At 36.9% G+C, this 22,126-nt stretch overlaps 1 protein-coding gene across 1 annotated transcript in view; it reads right to left on the bottom strand.

Moving 5' to 3' along the window:
• The window catches only part of RPS6KA3 (ribosomal protein S6 kinase A3), a 78,454-nt gene that overhangs the window by 32,018 nt on the left and 24,310 nt on the right, over window positions 1-22,126 (bottom strand). The window contains exons 3-6 of the mRNA XM_084272603.1: window positions 8,686-8,802; window positions 6,175-6,256; window positions 2,595-2,675; window positions 1,541-1,620 (exon numbers count right to left, since the gene is read on the bottom strand). Of these exons, the coding sequence (XP_084128729.1) occupies window positions 1,541-1,620; window positions 2,595-2,675; window positions 6,175-6,256; window positions 8,686-8,802 (360 nt within the window). The remainder of the gene's footprint in view (window positions 1-1,540; window positions 1,621-2,594; window positions 2,676-6,174; window positions 6,257-8,685; window positions 8,803-22,126) is intronic.

Raw genomic sequence — 22,126 nt, 5'->3', positions numbered from 1 at the left:
ATGGGGAACACCATACATTTTCCCCTTAGCAGCTTAAAGAAAGCAATACTAAAGCTTCCACAAAAGGTTGTTGCTGATCTTACTTCTACAAAAGAGCCAATATTTAGTACAGGACATTAAAAATGGAAATCTCAGTAAGAAAAACTTTAAAAGCTCAAATAATAAAAGATCCCATGAGGATGATAATACACCCACACTATATACATATAAACATTGTATGCAATTCATCACTCCTAACCTTAAACATCTGCAGTGCAGACATCTAGCTCTGAATTAATCGCTTCTCCCATTGTAGTCAATAGGGAAAAAGCAGGAACTTTTAGACTGCAGCTCATCTGATCTATTTTAAAATCACATCAACTGATATCAAGATGACATTAATTGCATCCAGCATGCCCATTTTACTACATCAGTTATGAACAATTAGCATATATTCAGATAATTATAATGACTATTTCTTATCTAACCATAACAGATCTTTTAAAATTTGAGTGGTTTAAGACAAAAAAGTCCTCAGCAGGAAAGTGATATACATTCTTTCTTGGGAATCAAGAAAGGACTATGGATTTTAAGAAAAAAGTGCTAATACCTTCTACTTATCTGTGGCATAAATAATAAACTGAACTAAAAGAAGCAACTTGAAGCAGACGGCTTCACTGAATTAAATGTAATAATTTATGTGGTCAGCACCAAAATTGTGATACATCTATACACAAAATGCATTGCATTCTACTCTCCTCTTAATAATATATAGCTTTGTAGTGGTGACCCAATTGTCCCAGATACTTTGTGAAAATAGCAGGCAGCTACAATTACAAGTTCTGGATACAAGATATGCATTGGATATATTTAGATCTCTATCTGATCATATATTTCTTGGAGGTTTTTGCATGAGTGACAGCAAAAACGTAGAAATTTCTGATATATGAAACGGTGACCTCTATTTTAAGGGTTATAATAAAATTAATTTGAGATAATAAAATTTTTAAGAGTTGTTACTTCACATATCTACACAGAAATGTCACCTGCATGACAGAGGTGAAGCATTCATGTTCAGCAAATTACTAAAGGAAGTATCACACAATTCTTGCTTTTTATATTCATAAATAATGTATTTTTATGTTTATGTGTAAATCATTAAAGAAAAAGAAAGACACTTAATTCTGGATACTAAAACCAGGCAGAGATCAGTAAATTTGAATCTCATGACTTTATATAAACCCATGCTCTTTCTGAGACTGATCTCTAAATATGGTATGAATAGTAGAAAATTTTGGAAGGTGTAAAAAGCAGCATGGAAAGAGACTGCATGCCTAAGCTTTTTTTCAGAAACAATGTCAATTATCAATAGTATTTTCATGAACTACCCTGCAGAAAAATCCCAAACAAACAAAAGACCTAACTTGTTAATAATCAAATTTTCATGCAATGAAAGCTGTATTTAAAAAGTGAACTCCCCTAATACAGGCAGAACTCCCCTAATACAGGCACTATTTGTTTATAGTCAAATTTTATCAAGACACATTTTTCAAAAGTTTACCTCTTTGGATAAACGTGTAAACAAGTCTCCTCCCCTGAGAAAATCCAAAATAAGATACAGCTTCCCTTCCGTTTGAAAAGCTGAAAAATCAATTAAAGAAATTAAACATCATTTATTTTATCAATAATCAGAAAAATAACATAAAAATCCACTCTTATTTTCACTATTAGAATGAAATCTTCTTTCTCCTGAAATGAATTAAGTAACAGTTCCTCTACCATGGAGCAAGTAACTTTGCTTTCACATGTCATGGGAGTAAGTCACCAATGGGATTTCTAAAAAAAAATAAACCATACTTAGGGTAGTCCACATTTCATTCCATATTTTGGGAGTAAAAAGCCTAGATTTAAAAGGCCAAGTTAGTAACTAATGCATGTATTCTAAAATCTTTGGAAACTCAGCTTACCAGGAACATCTAGTCTATTTTGGAACAGTGACAAATAAAATAGTGAAGACTACATTATTTAAGCCACGTTAAGTCTGAGGTTTGAACTACAGGAAAAACTGGATCCTAAAAGAAAACCAGAGACTGAGAAAAAGAAAAAAGAACAACAGAAGCTGTTTCCAATCTTTTTTCAGTTTACTTTCTTCATGACACATTAAAAGTATTGATTTCCTCCCTCCTTGACATGAGTAATTTTTTACGGCTGTCCATAGTGCTAAAATTGAAAGCCTATCCCCACCAATTCTGATAAACTGGAAACAATGCTATTGCATATGTTTTCTACAGAGTAAATAAAGCAGCGATAAAAAATATTTAAGAAAAAACAAAAGGTGAATGACATATACAAAAGACAAGAGGTTCTGGAAAAAAATGGCTAGGCAAATACATAGTTTTAAATGAAGGGCTACAGACTCAGTCCTATAGATTTAATCCCATCAGCCGTGTACTTAGTTTGCATAAGAATTCCTACAAAGCAAGTCTATGCACAATCAGGATTTAGACAGCACGCTAATTTTCTATGATTCTCTTAATTACAAAGCAAATGTTAGGTACTATCTTGACAAGAACCCATTTTTATGATATAAAAAATGAATTTTTCCTGCAACTCACCATAATGTAACTTGACAATAAAAGGATGATTAACTTCTACCAGGATATCACGCTCCATTTTTGTCCGAACCCGATCTCGAACTACAATAGGACAAAAGCAAGATAAAAAAAAAAATAATTGACATTATTTCCTAAGTTTCTGGATGTACTTCACATTGTATTCTGCAAAATTACTTTTGTAACATTAATAACTACAGAATACGTAATATTATCTATTAATATTACACATTAATATTACATATTCTGTCTCTATTACAACTGTCTGCAGGTTACTACACACAGAAGAGAGACTGGAGACAGAGAAGAGTTTTTTGATACATCTGCATTTTGATTTGCTTCACCTCCTGCAGATTGGCAAAATCTGACAACAGGTAAAAAAATTTAACAGAAGCACAAGAGAACACAACTATCCCCTTCAGTCTGCTCTACACTTGGTTAATCTTTTGAACAGCAGAACAGAACTGCCACAACTATATTTAGAAAAACACCGCCTTTTTCTCTATTGGTGAAAAGTAGGGAGAATCAGTTATAGCAAGACAAGATTATATAACATAAATACAATGACACTATCATAAAGGTGCTTATATTGGCTTAAATAAGTTACACTATTAAGATACTAAAGCACGATCACAATTTGGAAGGGAAATTTTTCAAATTTCCTTAAAATTCCTTTCTTTGGTATGAACTGACAATGAAAAGAATATTCATTCGATGCAGTCTGTACTTCAGACAATATTTTTGATTTTTGAACAAGTTTACTGGCAGCACACATGCACACAGAGCAGTGTATCAGACAGCAGAAGCAGCTCCGGCTCAGCCTGCCCGTGCTGCCCCAGGACACCCATCAGCTCCTGTGCCACTCCAGGCTGCGCTGAGGATCACATGCAGATGCCCCACATACAGGGCTGGCAATCCACACAGGGCAGTCAGCTGAGCACAGCACCTGCTTCAGCTGTCCCAGGCAATTCCCCTGTCACTCCAGTCAGTGCCTGCTTCTCATCCAAAGCTCCAAATCCAGCAGGATTCAGAACTCGTCCAGATGAGAGCTAGTGAAGTTTGCTACCCTGGTTTAAGGTCTTGAATTTTATTTTACATTTTATTCTACATTTTGTTACTGGCCCGTTCTGAAACGTTAGAGCTTCTTGAGGGAAGTGCCCTGGACCAATGGGACCAGTCCAAAGTTTAAGTTGCTGGCATTCCCTGTACAGTTAACAAGCCAGAGTTCTCAGGTATTAAAACATAACAAGGCAAAAAAAGTTCAGCAGCAAAATGGTCTTTTAGAAGATTAGCTCATTTTTTCCCCAGAAACAGGGACGGGCAATAATACAGACACTTATGAAATAAAGTTATGTTGATGTATTTTAATGAATGAAACAATCAATTTTCCATCTCTCTGCAGAAGATTCCTAAATATGCATGAAATAAATGCTCAAATGCAGAGCAAACATCACATTTGAATTTTGACCCTTACATTTAAAATCATGAATGTCAACATAGTTGTGTAATTTCACTCTTCCAGGGATTAATGTGAAGCATAAAATTGAAATGCAGAATATTCTTTCTTTTGGGTTTTTTTTTTAGACAGGCTTGATTGGGGACAAGAAAAAATAAATCAGAAGACCTAAGTGCATATAGCTATGAAACAGTTACATGGACAAGTCTTATTTCTGAACAGCTAGAGAAAATTTGGACTCTCTCAGACATTAGTGTTAACCATTAAAACTTTTGTTGACTATAGTTTCTGTATGTATACTGCTGGAAGTACTGATTTTTCATAATACATTTGTTGCCAGACTCTCTAGGAATGATTTGGCCCTGCTCCTCTCCCCATCATAAAGGGGCACTGAAAGATGATACCGTCTATCAGAGCATATTAATAAACTAGTTCATGCACTAAACAAAATTGTATGTGTATATTCTTGGATTTGCTCTAAACATTAAAAGATCGGACCGTGTAGTTAGATCAACATGAAAATGTTCTCTCTAAATTTGATTTTGCTTATCATTTATCATTTGCTTGCAACTCCATTGTTCCTAAAACATGAGTCACCACCAGAAAACACTCAAAATCCTCTGAAAATTCAGATAAATGTTGAAAAATGTGGCATTCTCCTGTTTGTGCCACCTTTCTGCTCAAACCTTTTGCATCCTTAAATTCTTAATGCCGACAAGTTGTCTTTTCCAACCAAAAGTCAAGCTTCCAATTTCAGTGTTTATCAGTCTCTGTCATCTGTAGGCAAAACTAGGTCCATGGCTTGGACTTTAATTTTTACACTGCAGGTTAAACCACAATCAGAAGGTGATGGAGGGAAGCCCTCAAGCGCCTTACAAAAAGCAACTGCTGAATGACCCTTTGACTCCAGTTCTGAGCTATTAACATGGTCAGGGTAATGCAAGGTTCTTGAGGCTATCAAAGTGGAAATAAAATTCAGAAAAATAGGAAGTAAATAATGAGAATAACACATGCCACAAAACACAGAGGAATCAAAATATAGGAAACTGTTCAAAAACACATCCTCTGTAATAGTGTTAAGTGAAAGTGATGCACAGTGAGATCTGAGAGAGATATTCAGCACTAGATCTTAAGCAGAAATATATCAGGTTTAACATTTCAGCAGAAGGTCACAATTCAATGTGAGTTTCTGTTCCCAGCATCATTCTACTAATATTTTCAGATTAAATCAGATGGGAAAATTGCAAATCAATATAATAATAACCAATAACACAGGTAAAGTACTACAAGTTGTAGGAACGATACCAAAATTATCACTGCAATTTCAGTTCAGTCATGAGTTGGAAAACTGCAAGATGTATTAAACAATGGCATAAAGCAACAAATACACATTCAGGTTAAGGTGTTAATGTTAAAGAGCACTTTAATTTTAATCTACAGTAAACAGAAAAGATTAGTTCTTTCTCTCTTACGGAATCTTCCAGGACAGAATTGGGATTGTTCAGGACTGAACTTATTTTCTTACCGATACCATTCAAGACCAAAGCCACCCAAGAAACTATGTTTTAAAGCTCCTTTTATTTTTTTCTGCAACTACTTTAGATGATTAACTTAAGATTTTATAAAATATATCCTACACCCGGAACACACAGCAAATGTCTTGGGAAGAGGAACCATACACTTCATTTTAAAGACAGACTTGAACTCCTGTGCTTAGAACTTTTAGAATAAACACCTGATATAATGTTCTTTTAAATATCATGACCTAAATATAAACTGAGCAAAAGGCATCAACTGTATCCTTGGGGATATACAGCAGATGAAAAAAGGAAGGATATTAAGTTTCAAATAACAGCTCCGGAACAAGTCAGGTGGCAGATGTAACACAACTACTCTATTACAACCATCACCTAACTTAGCATGGAAAGGAACCTCCTTACCCCTGTAACTATCAATATACTACTGTTTACTTAATTCTTCTGCGTTTACAATACAAGTGTTCCGCTGCTCAATAGGGGAAAATTCTAAATACAATCTGTAGAATAGCAAGTATGTGAAGATTTAAGTTTTGGTATAATGTCCCTAATCATTTTCTTTTCTTTTTGTTCTTCTCTCTACAACGCTTACCTTTTAAGGTGGCCTTTTTCAATACCTTCATTGCATAAAGCTGTCTAGCATCTGATCCTGAGATTTTTTTGACAAGAAAGACCTGCATTGAAAATTAAATAGAATTCTTAAAATAAAGGCAATTCAGATCCATATACTTGCCTATGAAACTCAAATATTCAGTACTATTTCAATCTTATTAGTTCTCCAACTACTATTACTAGCTTCTTCAACAGTTTGCTTGGTCTTGCAGAATCTAAACCAAAAATTTCCTTGCCGTTTTTCCTAGTGTCCCTTCAATTCATAATCCAAAAGGTTCAAGACAGTATGAAAAATTAATTTTAGTTTAAATTAAATTATTTCAGTGAATAAAAGAATGGATTTGGATTCTTTGAGAAACTGAGACAAATATTAAACACAAAATTCAGCATTTTAACAGTAACCTCTACATACTTTTGTCTTTTTAAAATGTATAAGATGGCATAACAAAAGTTAATAAAATAATTGTCAAATATGAAAATAAATGTGTGTACAAAAGTTGATCCAGAAAGAGAGATGAATCAATGCATAATCTCGTGTCACAAAACCATTTATTTTAATGACATGATCTGGTTGAGTTTTGCACGTACCGATAAAGTACAATCAGTCTCAATTAAAGTGTGTTTCATTTCCTTCTTTAGTGTAAGGGGATTTTGTGAATGAGATTGTTTTTAATATCCTCAATATAAAAATGGAGAAAGAAAAGAAAAAAGAATGAAAAAAAGACCTGCCACAGAGTTTCTGGTTCATTATGAAGAAGCAGAGAGATGTGTGGTGGTATATGAGAATGTTTAACATGGTTTATGAAATCAGTTTCTTGTCTGGATTTGTATCCAGTTTCCACGTATGTGAACATCGCTTTGCATTATCCAGATTACCAGAACATCAACAGGCCTTGTAAAGCATGCAAATTAGTCTTTTTAACTGAATGGGAAGTAGTGACATCTTCCCAAATTATCAGAAAAAAGGGACTACAGGTCTTGTGCTATTTATTAATCATTTCTGCATAAAAGTGAAAACAATTAAGACCAAGGTTGGTAACTTTGCAATACTTGGAGTCAGCCAAATGGTTAATTATTTCTGCATTTTCAAAATTTGCCCCTCCAGCAGTTATAGCATTTAATTTAGTAATATCAATAAAAGAGTTATTAAAAATAGCATTTATTGGCTTACATTTCCTTACCCCTGAATTATTTTATTCTCCTGATTTGAAAATTTCCTAATAAAAACTTGTTTATGCTTCTTGATTAGATCAAACACAGTAAATAATCTTTAGAATTAGGTATCTCAGTGAATTCTTACTAGCTTGAGTATAAAATTCTACAGTAGCTAAACATTTGGATTTCCAAGTTTTACTGGAACTGCTTTACTGAGAGAATTGGACTGATCATTCTCATTTTCCCCCGTATCCAAGCTAGATTTGGCATCATATGCTAGATCTTAACATCACATTCAGAATAGCAATTAAAGCTGAAAATGGATGTAAAGACTGTACTGTCTTACACTGCATATGCCATTTTGTTTCAATGATTTGTCTTGCCACATGTAGTTAGTGTTTTGTTTTCAAGTTGGATTTGGACAACTGAAAGTACGAATCATGGACACCCTGTGAGATCAAATGTAGGGCCGTGAAGATGACCAGAGGGCTGGAGCACCTCTCCTAGGAGGACAGGCTGAGACAGTTGGGCTTGTTCAGCCTGGAGAAGAGAAGGCTCCAGGAAGACCTTAGAGCCAGTCTTCCAGTACATAAAGGAAGACTGCAGGAAAGCTGGAGAGGGACTGGTTACAAGAGCAGAACATTGGGTAATGGTCTTAAGTGGAAGGTGGGCAGATTTAGATTAGACATTAGGAAGAAATTCTCCCCTGTGAGGGCGGTGAGGCCCTGGCACAGGCTGCCCAGAGAAGCTGTGGCTGCCCCCTCCCTGGCAGTGTCCAAGGCCAGGTTGGATGGGGCTTTGGGCAGCCTGGTCTGGTGGAGGGTGTCCCTGCCCATGGCAGGAGGTTAGGAACTAGATGATCTTTGAGATCCCTTCCAACCCAAACCATTCTGTGATTCTAGGCTTCTACCATCTGTAAAACCAAATTCTGCCTATAGCTTCTATACTGGTGATAACCTACTATCAGCAAGTTAGCAACTAGGAGTACTTATTAAAAAAAACCTCTTTCAACGCTCGCCCCCTCAAACATGGAAAAGTAATTATTGAAAAAGGATATTCTGTTTTAACACTGAATACCTGATTAATTCACATCAAACCATTAAATTTCTATGGATGTTTGAGATCTACAAACTAGAAAAAAAAATTACTCCTTTAAAAAGATCTGCTCCAATTGCAGTGCCTAGCTGACATTAATTTAGAAAGCAGTTTTCTCTTGCAACATTGCCTTATTGCAAGATTGTGGCTGTACTATTTTCTTTGTAGCAGGATTCCTAACTATTTCATTCCTAGTGCTACATTCCAAAATATGTGGGTCCACAAGAGTTCAGTTACCAACCTTTCCAAAGGATCCTTGTCCTAGTACTTTCAGAAGTTCAAACTGTGAAGGGTCTGCTTTCTCATGTCCTTCCTTTACATGGTGAGTTATTGCAATTTCTTTGATATTTCCTTCTTCCTAACAGAGGAAAAGAGTTGAATAAGTTTACATTAGTGGTACATCTATCTAAAACGTTTATAAATTCACGACATGGTAAAATATCAGTGCTACTGAATACAGTGAACTAAACACTCCCAAATATAGATAAAAACCACTGAGTAACACTATTTTCATAATTAAGACACACACACAAAACATAAATTATGTATATTACAAAAGGCAGTATTAGTTCAGTAACTATGTGTCCTAAATTTTTAGGGATGCATCAGAATCCAGGTAAAAAGAGAGTCGATAATAACAAGTCAGCAACTCCCAAGCTGTTGTGCTTAGACCCATATTGTTTGGTTCATAATCTCCTTTCCAGACTCACAACCCATTAATGGAAATCAAACTTGTTAAGACTTTAGTGCTCTTAAAGCATACCTAGAGTGCAGATCTCTTAGGAAAGTCACACTTTTTAACACTTGAATGAGGAGCAGTATCCTGCAATGATGCTCACGTTCACCTTCATAACACAGCATGAGACTCAAAACATCTCACGAAGCAGCACACCCTCCACCCCCATTCCAGCAGCCAAACAATCTTCACTTCCCACTGAGAAAATTCTGATGAGGAAAAAGAACCTCATTGCCTCTCCTCAAGGAAAGTGTATTCTATAAGAGTTGCCAGCCTTCAGCATTCCCCCTTCTGGGAGAAAATAGTCACCAGAAAGCTCTAAAGGGCTGTGGTCCTTCTAGCCCTTTTTTTGCTCTTACTTCAGTATTTTCCACACCGAATTTGAAAATCCCCCGAAAAGCAACATGGCCTGTCACACATGGAAATCATTTCAGAACTTACCAGGTACTGTTCAAAAGCAAGTACAAAAGTGCATTCTCATCAGTCACTTGAACGATCTAGGCACTACACACAATCCAACCTAAGCAGCATGGACTGTAAGTCAGCTTGCATGAAACAAACATACTAACTACAACTGCAATTTTTTCTGCATTGTCTTCCTACTCCTTCTGTGGGCTATAGGGAATAAAATAAATCTGGGGATACTTTTCCTCTATTTAATAGGGAAGTCTCGGATCTATTTCACAGAATCACACACTGGTCGGGTTGGAAAGAACCTCTGGAGGTCATCTGGTCCAACATCTCTGTTCAAGCAGGGACATCTACAGCTGGTTGCCCAGAAACATGTCCCATCAGCTTTTGAATATCTCCAAGGGGGGTGGAGACTCCACAGTCTCCCTAGACAGCCTATGCCAGGCTCTGGTCACCCTCTCAGTGAAAAAAAGTGTTGATGGTCAGATGGAGCCTCTGGAGTTTCAGTTAATGTCCATTGCCTCTGGTCCTGCTGTTGGACATTGCTGAAAAAAGCCCAGCTCTAACCTCTTTGCATCCTCCCTTCAGGTTGGCCAAACATGATTTCACCATCATGAATCCATGCTGACTAACCCCAGTCACCTTCTCCTTCAGGTACACGGAATTGGTTTCTAGGACTAGTTGTTCCATGACCTCCCCAGGGTTCAAGGGGTGGCTGACCATCCCATAGTTCCCTAGGTACTCCTTCTTGTCCTTTTTGAAGATAGGCATGTCACATGGTTTACTTCAGTCCTCAAGCACTTCTCTCACCATGATCACTGGAAGATAAATAGCGTTCTCACAATGACATCTGCCAGGTCCCTAAGCATTCAGCACTCCATGAACATATGTACTTCCAATTTGCTTTAGTATTCTTTAACCTGAACCTTTTCCAGTAAGGGTATGTCTTCCTTGCTCCAAACTTTCCCCTTACCTATATGCACCAAAGTGTGCACTCATTAGTTCTAGTGATGGGAGAACAGAGTCAGCATTATAGAGCTCTACAACTGCAGCACTAATTTACGTATTTTTCAAGCATTCAGAAAAAATTATGTGCATGAATTACTGATTAAAAGTATCTTTTTGTACCTGGTCATTTGAGTACCATATATAAATGCAAAGAAACCGTTCATGTCTGCATCTGTGCTCAAACACACACTTCTCCTAGATCAATATTTCTCTTTCAAAAGATTGATTTCTCTCAAAGATTTCAACCAGAGTTGGAAATGAGTCCAGAGCATGTACGTGTTAAGAGAGCGTACACACATATACAGGAACTCCAATGTTCACTTTGGGATAAAGCACAGAACATCCTGGCAACTTGTAAAATCAGAAAGTAAAAAAAACGTATTTTCAAGTAATGAACTTGGGTTTGTTTCGGGTGTTCCAAAGTTCAGATCACCAATAAGGATAAGTGCCAGTTTTCATTTTAAGACAGCTGAAGATTTGCATAGCTTTACAAGTATGCTTGCAGTGTATTACTTCTAATAAACATAAGTTCCTTTTCCCTTTTAGGGACTGTGTTGTGGTTTTGTATGGCAAGGTTCTGCTGGAGGAGGGGGTGGGGGCTGCAAGGGGTGGCTTCTGCCACTAGCAGCTAGAAGCTTTCCCTAGGTCCAACAGAGCTCAGCTGGGCTCAAGACCAGACCCACTACTGACCAAGGCTGAGCCCATCAGCGATGGTCATAGTGCCTCTGTGATAAAACATCTAGGAAAAAACCCCACAAACAGCCATTTTTCCCAGCAGAGAAGGGAGGGAGAAGATGTAAGAAGCTGTGTAGACACCAAGGTCAATGAAGAAGCAGGGGAAAGAGGTGCTCCAGTCACCGGAGAGAAAGATTCCCCTGTAGCCCATGGAGAAGATCATGGTCGAGTGGGTGCCCCCCCCAGCCCATGGAAGAGGATGGGGAGCAGAGACCCCCACCTGCAGCCTGTGGAGACAGAGGCCTATGCAGGAGCAGGTTTGCTGGAGCACTTGTGACTCTATGGGGGACCAGGCTGGAGCAGTCTGGGCCTGAGAGACTTTCTATGATTTATGACAGCACCCCATAGCAGTGACCCACACTGGGGCAGCTGGGGAAGAGCTGAAGCCCTGTGGGAGAGAACTCTTGTTAGAGAAGCTCATGAAGGACTGTCTCCCATGGGTGGAATCCCACAGTGCAGCAGAGGAAGGGTGAGAGGAATGTCGTCCCACCCCCCCAAGCCAAGAAGGAAAGCAGATTGTAAGGAACTGACTGAAACCCCCATTTCCCCATTCCCTGCCCCTCCTTGTGCCACAATGGGTGGGGACAAAGGGAGCGAAATCATGACTAGAGTGCAGTCTGCTAAGAAGGGAGGGGTGGGGGGAGGTGCTTTAAGATCTGGCTGCGCTTCTCATTACCCGACTCTGGTGTCACTGGGTGTGCAGGGCAGTGTCATAAATTGGAGAGTTTCTTTCCTTTATTTTGTGCTGAGTCTGTTCTGCCCGTGAAGCTGATTGTGGAATGATCTCTCCCTGTCCTTATCTCGACTCCTGAGCCTCTCAATACGTATTTTCTCCCCCGCCAAAATGAAAAGGGGAGTGATAGAGTGGCTTTGGTGGGCATCTGGCCTCCAGCCAGCATCAAACTACCAGAGATTGTTACCATTGTTGACCCAAGTCTGAATCTTTGGCGTTTGAAAGAAATACCGATCCCTTCTACTTGCTGAAGGAATTATTTGCTGGTGGACATCTGTATTTCCGTCTTTCAGATTAGTATATCATCAGCTGGATTACATACTACTTAAACCACCCACTACAGTCTTAGAGAATCCCAAGGGAGGAACAGCACAGTAGAACAGATTGCCAAGTACACATTACTTTGGATACTTTGATCCCTTTTTGTTTAACTGTTTTATCTATTAGCTCCCTGGCAACCTTGAAGAAGTAAAAAAAAAGTGTGAAACGGAGCTCCCTTAAATCTTTGTGTCCCTGAATCTGAGCAGATAACAGAAAGTGATCAACTAGACAGACACGTTGCTTTAAAAGCATCATAAACTGCAATAAAAACAAGTCATGAAGAAAAGATTAACTCGTTCTCTGTACAGAAACAAAAAATATTTTTAATGCAACGTGATTATTATGCAACCAACTTCCCAGTGGTTATTTTGGGCACCCTCTAAAAAAACCCAAACAAAACCAAAACAAAAAGCCAATACCAAACCACCACTTCACATTCCAGATACAAAGAAAATATTCCCGGTCTTTTCATTTCTAAGGGTTCAGATGCTCTTCAGTCCTTATAAGGCAGACCTAATACAACTGTTTTAAACAAAACGGAACTCAGACCGTATCCTACTTAGTAGCTGGTCCATAACACATTTGAGAGCAAGACTTACACTGACTAGTAACGTACACATTTATAGTTTCCTCTTGACACGACTGCTGAATGCTTGCTATTTTAACCTAAACAGTGTTTTGCAAATTCAGTTAAGAATACAAAAGCTAAACCTTTTATAGAAATGCAAATTATATACAGAAGTAGTCGACCCTGACTGTACCCACTCTCTACCTCAATTAAAATACAAGCCTCTCACACAGTAAAAAGCGATTTCTTTCTCAGCCAACTGCACTAATTACATTAGTTGATAGATGCTGACTTACACTAAGCTGGAAGAGAAGCCACACAGCACTCAAGGCCTTATTCACACTAGAAAGTATAACTGTCACAGAAAGCAACACTTAAAAAAATACATATACAATACTGTGTTAGTCAAAGTGGCTGCTACTGGCTTCCGTTGTTGTGAAACTAAATATGGAATACAAGGAAACAAGCAGAAGGTAACATTACTCGGAGTTTCCTGAGCATTTCCTTAACAGTATAATAGTGTTAAATCAACACTGGCCTAGAAAGGAAGCGAGTGACAAACAAGTTTGGGTATGAATTTTAAACACCAGTACTTCAGAATAACTTCCTGTACTGATACATCTTGTAAGTCAGAAATATTATGCTTAGTAAGTATTGCACTACAAGTAAGTTCTTAGTAATGTACCTCACCGTATACGTCTATGCACAGGAAAGAACACTGAATACACTATATTCCACAGACAAATCAAATCCAAAAGAAAAGCATACATAAAATAAGATTCAGCAGCATCAAGGGTGATGCATTTTTACCCTCAGGAATCAAATTGGAAAGCAAACATGCTTGTCAAGAATAAGATACCTGCTAGGCAAGTAGTGAAAAACTGTAACCATTTTTAGGATATAAAAATAATAGCCTAATCATTTAGCTGGAAAAATGGTATATTTCTATATATTTTATACAATTCTATATTTTATAATTTTACAAAATTCTATATGGTGAACACTAAATCACTTTTGTTGCTGTGAACGAATTTATGTGAATTTCTTTTCTGTTCATTTTTTAATTCAGGACTAAATTAACTCTGCTGTAACACAGGACTTTTATTTGTTTCTGAGATCTTATTAGAGGAACAACTAGTAGAGAATGCATTAAAGGGAAACTGGACTTCAAACCGTAAAGGAAGTGGAAGCAGAAGTATTTCTCAGTAGTAATGAAAGAGCCCAGAAAAGCAAGAGAAGAGTATGAGTTTATCCATACACAGAATCTTGCATAATTTATCCTTCAGATTTCTGAATTTTCCGTAGGAGATCTGAAAATGGCACTATGTGTAAAGGAGTGGCCCCTGCAGAGTTGGATGGCGTAACATACTGTTTGCTGTACGCAGAGTGGTTTATCTGCAGACCTTTTCCTGGAGCAGTATGTTGTAGGGACAACTGAAAAGCTGATCCAGGGCTTGTAAACTAGGCTCTTTACTGCTAGGAGAGCTGCCAGTATCATCTACAATACCATTTCTATTCACCATGGTTTAACCCCAACCAGTAACTGAGCACCACACATCTGCTCGCTCCCCTCCCCACCCCCACCTCAGTGTGATCAGGGAGAGAATCAGAAGGGTAAAAATGAGAAAATCCATGGGTTGAGATAAGGACAGTGTAATAATTGAAATAACATCAGCAAATGAATTGTAATGGAAAGGAAAATAACAAAGAGATAGAGAAAGAAAACCCAAGAAAAACAAATGATGTAAAGGAAAAATAGTTGCGCACCACCCACCAACTGATGACCAGCCAGTCCTTGAGCAGTGATCGCCATCCCCAGCCAACTCCCCCCAGCTTTACATCCTGAGCATGACGTCATATGGTATGGGATATGCCTTTGGTCAGCTGAGGTCAGCTGTCCTGGCTGTGCACCTCCAGCCTACTTGTTGGCAAGGCATAAGCTGCTGAACAGTCCTTGCCTTAGTGTACCTAGCAGCAACTGACACATCAGTGTGTTACTAACATTATTTCCATCCTAAATCCAAAACACAGCGCCATACCAGCTGCTAGGAAGAAAATGAACTCTATCCCAGCCAAAACCAGGACACTATTGTTCTCACAGACCAGTAGTTTCCACCTCTTTTATTACTTCTACTAATTCCAATCCCTTTAAAGATTGATTTTATTTTCTAATCCAGAATACAGCAGTAGAAAGAGTTCATAGCCCTTTTACCTCTTCTTCAAATTCGTGAGGATAATGTAAGAGGGATGAAAGGAAAAAACAAATAAAAGTGAAAGAATTCTGGAGTTGAACTTAAACCATCTTTAGACACTTGGAGAGCATTTCCAGACATGCACTCACAACAACCAAGTACTGAGAGTGCCATATGAAATAGATTCTTGTGATATAACCTAAATCCTATGAATTTACAAGATGCAATAAACACTCATTAGAATTTAAATAGCAGCTTAAAAAAAAAAGTATTCTTATCCCACAAATTTTATGTTAAAAGGTCAAAGAAGCAACTAAACTTAAAAAATAACAACAATAATAATAATTATATGCTCTGACACAGACAAAATAACCCACAAGACAGGCTATCCGGAATAAGGAACATCAGCAGATCCACACCACAGGGGTCCTAAAATTCTCAGTTTCAGGATCCTGAATAAATGCATAAGCACAGTGTGAGCATACACAATGATAAGTGCTTGACAAAGAAATTTCAAAACACTGAGATGGAAAAAGGAAATTCAGCAAGGAGGTTGCCTTACTCTCAAATATGTGTAAGAATTAGATATGAATTAACTGAAACAGAACATCCAGAATAAGCTGGTTTGTCACATATGGAATGCTTATTCAGGAAAGATATCCCCATTAGACAGGCTCCACCTTTTCTGGACACTTAAAATTATGTTAATTTAAGTAGAACTATTTTAAACACCTTACCCTTTATGACAGCATATTCTAGATAATAGTATTAAAAGAGCAATTAGTTCTTCAGCTTCACAATGAGTGACAAAAATCTGAGTATAGACTCTTTGGTACACTGAAAAGTAGAAGATTATGTAAGAGCAGCAGCTATCTAAAAACTTTAAAAGTTTTACAGCAATAACAACAACAATGGAATACATTTAATGGATGTGAAGTCATGAAATGGCGTAAAATTAGAAAAGTAAGAAAAAACCCAACCAAACAGGGAAACATTTACAGCTTCAGACAACAAAGCATTCAGGTCAAGTGAAATGTGTCTCAAAGTAAACTAAACCCATCCTGAACAGAAGGCCTGACTGGCTCATCTCTGCTCTCAGCTTCAGTGGAATTGAAGTCAAGTCTGATGGAATACAGAAAAGTTAATCAAAACCAAGATATCCAAAGGTAAGATCTCTGTCAAAGGTATGCATGCACAAGACTGGGGGTTGATGGTTGAAGGGGGCCTGGAAGGTTTTATTTCATTATAACACTGTGGGCTTTTAAATGTATCTGTGGTCAACAGTGCACAAAATAACAAAATCTGGCAGTTTATTTTTTACAGTATCAAGATTGAATATAAGCATGCAGTAGATGCTACGGGTACCTACAGATTAAAGGCTTTTGAAAGAACATTCCATATGTCTTTAAGCATGCTAAAACACTTCAACAGGATTGGCATTACATTTTTGATGATTCTAATGCCTTTTATTGTGGAAAATCAGCGTTCTTATTTGATGGCAAAAAAGGGAGTCACAGCAGGTAAAGGCGAAATGAAATAAATGGCTCCATCATACCTGACCTTCACCAGAAAGTTTTAAACAAATTCAGAAACAGCTCCCTGAGAGAATTATCTTTATAAAAAAGTTCATATATGGATTTTGAAAACCTCAAGTTCTTACTGCGTGAGATATATGATGAATAGTTGTATCCTCAGGTTCTTTGCATCAGGAAGGAAATATTAAAGATAAGACACAGCATCCGTATTCCATTACTAAGAAGGGACTACAAAACAAGGCTGCATGTTCACTTTCCCACAAAAATGAATAGGACCTAAACATAGGCAAAAGTCTCTTCCCAAGTGCGGTGAATTTCAGCTGGCAGATGACTAAGCAGTGATCAAAGAACTTTCCCTCTCCACACTTGCTGGTTATGTGAAATATATCAAGAAATACACCACCAAACCTGTAACAACCCAATGAAAGGTTTCACAGGTAGAGAAAGTAAACGGCCACATATCAACCCCTCTGCATCTAACAGAGATGGAAGTTATGAACCGACCTAAAAAAGGAACAAGGATAAAACAGTAACCCTCACACTCTTGTTAAAACAAAACCTCTGAATTTTATGACACAAACTCTGGACAAAAAAAATGAAATTAAAATACCACAGCATGTTTGCTTTTGGAATTGAGAAGCAACTTGCCTCTTCATTGCACTTTTTAATAAACTGTATTTTTCTATTAAGAAGCACAGATACCCAGACAGACATGGCTACACATACTCAAGTTCACTGAAACCCAGTGGGAGGAAAGTCTGGCATATGCAAAAAGTCCTTAAACAAGTCCTGTATTCAAAAAAAGCTCCTCCTGGACAACACACATTGTTGATAACGTAGAAAAAAACTGAAGAAATGGGGTTAAGACTTTGACTTCATGCAAACATTAAACAAACATATAAACAAATTTTAATCTCAATGAATATATGGTCTACCTAAACCAGGTTAAGTAACTACTGGACAAAGTAACTTAAATACTGGTTCCAACATTACCCAAGTTTCACCATTATCTGTTAATTCTGTCCTGCTCTTAACAGAGTCAAGAAGATATAATCTTTTATGTATGGTTACGTACAGACTTGGTTATGACTTAATTTGCCCCTTAAAATAAATAAGGTTTTCCAGATTTTTTTGCTGCAAACAACCTTCCAGCTCCTGATCTTGTAAGGTCTTCTGTGATTTTTTTTTTAATTTTTATTTTTAATACTTGTCTTTTTTTTAATGTTATTTTGGAAATCTTTGCATACCTGCTAGGCACGGTAGCAATGGACTGATTACTGCATCTAGAGCAACAGCCCCACACTATGCTTTCCTTGACCTGCAGAGACTGCAGGCTGTGCTCCTCGTTCAGCTACATATTAGTCCTTTCAGTGATACTGCCTGACAAAGTCAAGTCATTCCCCCCCAAATTGTGCAAGATCCTTTGTTCCTAACACTCGAGTTAGCATTTAACCGTGCCAATAGCGGTGTTTTAACACTCCTCCTAAAAGGACACGATTAATACATTAAGAAATGTTGGTGGCATCCCACCAGACACTCCTTCAGGAGCTTTCATTAATATTTTCTATTTAAAATAACATTTAAAAATTAATTTTAATCTGGTTTAGATATTTGCGATACAGTGATAATTTACACATGAGAGAGCTAGAATCACCATTAGAACGCTCACAATTCTGGAATTTCAATTTCTGTACAGCCAGGAATCAGAATGGAATAATGATAATGATAATAATGTCATCTTTTTGCTAGTCTTAATCTCAACAACTAAGTCAGATCTATATTCCCAGTATTGGGGAACAATGCCTTGAAAGATTAGCCAGCTTTCAAGATAAGACAGCCCTGAAATAAATTTTAAAATTAAGTTTCTGAAATAAATTTATTTCAACAGCATTGAAGTGCAACCCTATAAAAAAAAAAAAACCTGACAGGTAATAGCAATTTCTATCAGTGTAAAGGACAGTTCATAGTGCAATACTACCTAATGCTGCTCAGTTGCACTTAATGACTTTTAATTTACCTGACAAACTCACAGCTCTGATAGTTTATGCTACTGACCATACAATTTTCAGAAAAGCAAACGCAATGAAGAAAGAGCCACTTCAAAGTTAAGAAGCAGCTGCAAAAATACTGCACTTATCAGTTTTCTCCTGTTAGCAATAGATATGTAGCCACACAGATTTTTCCATTTGCATTACAAAGTAGCATCCGTGTTTTCACTTCTCTCAATCCCTTTTTCGGGAAGGAGTTGCTTCCTCTAGAAAAACGCGCATTCCTCAGGCACGTGTGCATTCACTAGGAGCAAAGAGGAGGCTGAAAACACAGGATTCCCCAGCGCATTTCTTAACACTGTTCCAACCACGATTACAAGTTGCATTTTATTACTCTGCAAGCCTTCCTTGTACTTATTAGAGCTCACTTGGACATTGCTGCGTTTGGCAAAATATTTTCCTGCCTGCCACAAGCAGAGTTATGTCGATTCCTGTAATCGCATAGAAACCAGTTCTGAAATACTGACTCTGATATTAAACCTTGGTGCTGAAGTTACATAAAGCAGTTATGTCCTGTAAGGACAGCAAGCTTATTGGATATCCAGTAATTTTAAAAGGATGACTCAATGTTGGCACAGTTCCCCAACTCATATACATAATTTCCTTTTCCTCCCCTCCCTTGAGTCAGGAAGTCTCCTAGATGCATTTTTACTTTCCCAGCTTGTTATGAATGCAGGATGAATTTTACCTGAAGAAATAAGACCCCCACGAGCGATGCTTTTTGAAGTAAAAAAAAAGAGCCAAGAAGCTGAAAACCAATTACTTTTAACTTTTGTATAAGGGTTTATGGAAATCTGTTAAAAACAGGAGCTAAAGGTCTGAGGAGTGCACCAGTCTAGGTAACTTTAAAAGACTCTCAAACACATTCTATTTATGCTCATATGTTCTATACTCATTATACACCCAACTTCAAATTCATAACTGCCTTTAAAAATAAATAGATAAATCGATGTCCAACAAGCATTTGACAACCTCCCCTTATTTCAGTAGGAAATGTTAGTGAGTTAAAACCATGGAATAAAACCCACCACATTCCTTGTATCTGTGACTAATATTTAATTTCAGTCACTTAACAGAATTAATGATTACTTAAGTGCTTGTATACAATAATTGTTCTAAAAGCTGATTAAAACGTTCATTTTGAAGAAGCAATTATTCAAATACAACAGAAATCAAAGCACTGCCATGCATAAAATTAAGTCGAGCTGACTTAAGGATATTCCATTTATGTTGTCTGTTTTAAACTACTATCAAAGAAAAGCAAGACTAGAGCAAAAGCTTTAATTAACATGGACATCTGAAGTTAGAAATGCAGGTTTTTACAATTTATGTCTCTGCTTCTTTTTAAAGGATGGAAAAATTTACATCAAATTGCTTTTTACAGACAGAATCTATTGTTTTACCTGACAGCATTATTTTAAAGCGAACTATTTGCAAATGCCTAGTTGTTTCAGAGTTTTTTGTGTTTTGATTTGTGGGGTTTTGTTTTTTTTTGTTTGTGAGGGTTTTTTTGTTTGTTTTTAATTATTAAATTAAGTCTCCAAGAAAAAAACCCCAATGCCTAGAGGTAAAGAAGAGAAAACAACATATTTATTCCTTACTCTCTATACTTCTACTTTTTTCCATTCCTGGCTTTCTACTACAACAGTCTTGTGATCTAGAAGGATGTCTGTGTCCGTATTTGTTCTACGTAGCCAACTCAATGGATAAACATTATGGACCAGGCTGGGAAGGTAGTTCTGAAGATGCTTTTCCATCCTTGTAATGAAAATACAAAATGCCAGGACAGAAGTAGGACTCTACTCCTCAGGTAAAGCTGAGGAATTCCTGTAAGCATTTTAAAAGGTCAGTGTTGGTCACCAAAAGCAGTTTTGTAATGCAATTCTCTTTTGACCAAACACAATGAAATTATCTCGTGGACTGGGCTCTGCATGCCAGCATTGGAAAAAAATACTCATTGGGTGGAACTCTAATTTCCCAGTAACATATCAAAGTTTTGCTCCTACTTTGTAAGCACTAACATTTCAGAGCACTGCAATTAACAAAAATAATTCTAAATTTTTAATTTTAAAAAAGTTAATTAAAAAAAAAAACACACCCACAAAGCATATTCAGCAATAATCTATGAAAACTATGAGTCCCATTTTACTGAGATAATATTCTAAATATACTCTAAAATTTATATGGCCTGCACTATCAATCACTTTAAAATCAACAGAATGTAGAAAATAATATCAAACCACCCTAAGTAGATAAAATAATGTCTTTTCTTTGACCAGAGTCTCTAATAACTATCTTTCATGCTGCCCATGTAAAAGAACTAATTCAGGACTATGGGCTGATAAACATTGATTTTACAAGGTTTACATTAAAAGCCTTATATACAATGCAGACTATGTTCTATTGCTTGACACACGTCTTGTTTAAATGTTTCATTACATTTAATTTTCTATCACATATTGCAAAGTTTAAACCAGTGCATAGGCACACAGGTGGTAAATTAACAGCCTTTTATTTACAAGTTAGTAGACCTGCTTCAAGACAGTATACCCAAAGAGGGTTTTTAAGCGGTTTGTTTTGTTGTTGTTTCTCACCACCAGTGAAAAGTATTTGCAGACTTACAGGAGCAGAAACTGAAAAGCGATTTGAATTTCAACAGTGAAATGCTCTACCACGCTGCATGTTTACCTGTACTGTTAAATAGTTCAGAAACAGTACTCAGCATAATGTAGTGCTTCACCAGAGTTTTCTCAATGTAAAAAAGCCCATATTTTTTCTTTAAATACACGTTCAACAAATTATACAAATTAATGTCTGCTACAACTGAATTATTTAAAAGTTGAAATAGCCACAACATTAACTGTAAAGTGTTACTATTCTTAATACTGTTTTCAGAAGTAAATTTAAGTTATTAATTACCCTCAGTTATTTTAACTGTCAGTCCACATACAACCATATTTTACAGTTTATAAAGTCCGACAGGAAAATGTTAACTAATAAAATAACCACTAACTATTAATTTTAAAAATACAAACTTTTTTACTAAAATTAGATCCTCAGTGAGAAAACATACCACTGAACTCAAACACTTCTGGAGGAAAAAAAATGTTACTTTTACAGTATTTACATACAGGTAAAAATCTCCCAGTAAGGTTAAACTATCAACAGGCGCCTTAGAAACTTCTGCAAAGTAAAAGCAAACCACAACCTTTTTTTTCCTTTAAAAAAAAAAAGACAATACAAAAGGCTTTGTACACAAACAGCACCCGATCCCACAGCACTGAAAGGCTAAAATCGCTTCGTAAGTTTAATTGCCATTAATCTTCCCCTTATTCTTTCAAATAAGAAACTAAGCTCACCCGAACAGAACGAACGCGTAGAGCCAGAAACTTAAA

The sequence above is a fragment of the Gallinula chloropus genome, assembly GCF_964237585.1.
Source record: "Gallinula chloropus genome assembly, chromosome: 1".
Taxonomy (NCBI): Eukaryota; Metazoa; Chordata; class Aves; order Gruiformes; family Rallidae; genus Gallinula; species Gallinula chloropus.
Note: the sequence above shows the minus strand (reverse complement) of the source record. Positions and strands in the feature narration are given on the sequence as shown.